Source organism: Notothenia rossii, assembly GCF_949606895.1.
Source record: "Notothenia rossii genome assembly, chromosome: 5".
NCBI classification, from domain to species: domain Eukaryota; kingdom Metazoa; phylum Chordata; class Actinopteri; order Perciformes; family Nototheniidae; genus Notothenia; species Notothenia rossii.
Window position 1 is genome coordinate 52912938 of NC_136903.1, and position 3662 is coordinate 52916599.

At 45.7% G+C, this 3662-nt stretch overlaps 1 protein-coding gene across 1 annotated transcript; it reads right to left on the bottom strand.

The window, feature by feature from the left end:
* Positions 1-491: 491 nt before the first annotated feature.
* LOC307038833 (zinc finger BED domain-containing protein 5-like) lies at positions 492-2819 on the bottom strand (the record flags this gene model as incomplete). The annotated part of the gene is made up of 3 exons (XM_079680509.1): positions 492-1420; positions 1659-2203; positions 2723-2819. The coding sequence occupies 3 exons, from the start codon at positions 2817-2819 to the stop codon at positions 878-880; spliced, it is 1185 nt and encodes a 394-aa protein (XP_079536635.1). The 3' UTR covers positions 492-877.
* Positions 2820-3662: the final 843 nt, after the last annotated feature.

The window sequence follows — 3662 nt, forward strand, 5'->3', positions numbered from 1 at the left end:
GACAGTCACCTACATCGTCCGGGAGGAGATTGGAACGGAGAAGGTTTTTCAGCTTGGGGAAAACATTGAGGAGACGCAGTTTGGCATCGACAACCATTATTCCAACTTGTTGTCATTGGTTGTGTCTGTGTTTCTGAAAATAAGACTACACCACATTGCCAAACTCATCTCTCTTGACCTGCAGAAAGGGAGCACAAGAAAGAAGCTCTGCAAAACAGTCCTCTTTCAGGGCTTTTAGCTCATTTAAACTTTCATGAGCAACTTTGTGTAAATATGGTTTGGGGCGGGGTGGTGTCATGTTCTTGTGTTTAACTTGAAAATAATTTTTTTTTATATAGATGTAGATTTTCATTTTTTCTGACATAAATATAGATATTTATTTTTACTGATATATAACTTCTGTCTATGTATAATGTATTATTGTTTCTTCATTTTTCAACTTATTAAAATAGCTGAGTAGTAGGCCTACACAATCTGCTTCTGCTTCTCTATCATATAGACCAGGGGTTCTCAACCTTTTTTGGGCCAGCGCCCCCCTGTCCATTATCCAGGTCTCTTACCGCCCCCCATCAAAAAAAGTAGACTTATTTTCTTCCCTGAATATTAATGTTGACTAATATTCTGTGTTATATCATTTAAAAAGCATGTCACTGAATGCCAAATAATAGATTTGATTTAACTGGGCAGTTGGAATATCATTATCATTAGTTTACCAGAGAGCAGAAAAGCCATGTGAATGTGAATAAAAATGATATTTATGAGTGTTAAACAAACTCAGACAAGAGCAGAGACTACAAACAGACTGCTACGGAACAGCAGCAATTTCACACATGTCCAGTGCAGAACAAACAGTAGGCTACAAAACTGTACATTAGGCCTACAGAACTAACAGGTCGGAAAGGTGTTGCATTTCGCCAAATTGCGGGGGGGGGGGAAGGTTAGTGTGAGCCCTGCGCTTGGTGGTTCTCATCTCCGCCAGTTTCTTCACTGCGGGTTGCAGAGAACTTAGTTTCAGTCGCAGTGCACCTGAGGCCGTCAAGTTCAAGCGATTGCGGTACTTGGACTGCATGTGGAGGACCTGGCTGAATCCCTGCTCCACGAGGTATGTGGTTGGGAAAGCCAGAAGAAGCAGCCTCGCTTTCTTCCAGAGAGCCGGGTAACGCTGAGAGTATTTGACCCACATGTTGCCCCAGCCAGAGGTGCGGAAAATAGCCTGGGCCTCATCATCACTCTGGATGTCGATGAGATGCTCCTGTATTGCTGGCTCGCATTCCGCCACGTCCGCCTGAAAGGGCTGCACCACCCAGGTGGGAACATCGAGGTCCAAAAGATCTCTGAAGCGGATCTTCAAGTCGGCATTCACCATCCACAGGTGGTCTGTGTAAATGAGGAGGCGCTCATCGGTAAGAGCCTCAGACACCTGCAATGAGTATAACCAGGAAATTGTTATCGGTGCAGAATGTTTCCATCCGATTTTAAATTGGTTATTTTATTGCTAATTAGTTTACTAATTGATGTTTCTTTATTCTCATAATACATTCAGAACATAAGTTATTTATACTAACCAGGAACAAAAATATAGTGTTGCATAGAGTAGCCTACATTTATTACATGTATTATTTATTATTATCATTATTTAGTAGCCTAGGCTAGATCACCTTGGTCAACAGCGGGAAATGAGCAAACTGCCTCCTGCCTATGCTCTGCCGGTATAGATCCAGCCTGGAGGTGAGACTGTGGATGACCGCCTTGCTCTGGATCAGAGTAACTCCTTTTCCTTGGAGCTTCAGCGTGACTTCATTCATTTTGCCAAAGAAGTCTGCGAGGTACATGATGTCGCAGCGGCTGGATGACACCTGTTCCCCGAGAGCTGCATCCACCTCCTCCAGGAACTCCACGATGCTGTCAAACAGCTCACAAAAACGAGCAAGGCAGTTTCCTTTTGAGACCCAGCGGACATCAGTGTGGATAAGAAGACGCTCAAAGGTCTCATCATTTTCCTGACACAGCTGTCGGAACAATCTGTTATTCAGGGCGTGGGCTTTTATTTTGTTTATTGCCTTTACTGCAACATTGAGAGACTCGTGGAGAGGTGGACTTTTAGATTTGGCCACAAGGTTGTGGCGGTGCAAGACACAGTGGACTGTGAGGACATGCGGGTCCTGCTCCTTCAGCAGAGTGGTGAAGCCACGGTACCTGCCAACTGCACCGAAAGTAGCACATGCAAGGATGTTGTTGATCGGGATTGACTTCTCCTGTAGATAAGCATCCAGTGCATTAAAAATGGTCTGGCCCTTGGTGTCTGTGACCAGATATTTGGAAAATAAAAATTCCTCAACCATCTCCTGACTGTTGGAGGTGCTATAGCGGACATAGGCCATCAACAGAACATTGTTGTCAGAAGTGGTTGTCTCATCCAGCTGAAGGCTGAATGGAGTTTCCCGCAGGATGGCACACAGCTGCTCCTCTGTATCAGCGCCCATTTCATCAATCCTGCGTGCTACGGTGTCATTACTGAGTGGGATGGATTTCAGCACCTGTGTGGGATCACGCTCCATCACAGTAGATATGACCTCTTTGATGGCAGGGAGTACTAACTTCTCTCCGATTGTGAACGGCTGCCCACATTTGGCTATCAGCAAGGAGATGTTATATGACGCTATTAGCCCGCTGTCAGTCTGGGTGGTCTTCCTAGCGAAGAGACTGCTGATGGTGCTCCTACCATGTTTCTCTTTGAGGGCCTGGAAGAACCGTCGCTCCTTATCTGCCTTATCCGGGTGGATCTTGGTAAGGTGCTCCTTTAAACGTGAGGGTTTCATTCCCTCATTGGAAAATACATGTTCGCAAAGTAAACACATTGGGAGTTGTGCATTGGTAGGAGACGGTATGAAGCCATAGCTAAGATATTCAATAGAGTACTGTCTGCATTTTATCTTTTTCGCGGCCATTTTGCTGATGTGATATGATTTTTGTTGTTTTATGATGCTAATATTTAGGGGGGGGGGGGTAGTGTCACGATATGGCGGCAAACGCTAGAGGGCTAGTTGGTGACATGACAAGACATCGTGCCGGGAGCGGACCGGAAGTCGTTGTAATTTTGAACAAACAGAGCTCTGTGTGGAGCAGCCTGGCTAGCCAGCTCTTCCATGTCGTAGCAGACATAGAAACGGGTATTATTTTCATAAACTGACCACTTAGTTCGAATCTGTTAGTGGAATTTGTCATATCAAAACATATCAAAATTTAACAAAGTGACACAGATTATTAACAGTCGCGATCCCAAAATTACAACGACTTCCGGTCCGCTCCCGGCTGCTTTTTGTAGGGGACATTCGTAAATGCGCTCAGAGCGCTCCGAGCGTCCCCGTTCCACAGTCCAGAGCGCTGCGCTCAGCTGGGTGCTCTGGCGGAACAGACGGGTTGTCCGAGCGGACTGACCGTTCGTGCATTTACGAACGTACCCGTAATAACACTGCTGACAGCTGACCAATCGCAAGCAGAGTTGTGGTTTCCTATAGCAACAAAAGATGCTGACAGCTGCTTTTTGTACAGGAAAAGACGCTGTGGCCAGCGTTTTTCATGACAAAAAGACATTATGCGTGAACGCCCCCCAAGAACACCTCAACGCCCCCCTTTCAAAAATATTGCTTCCAGCGCCCCCC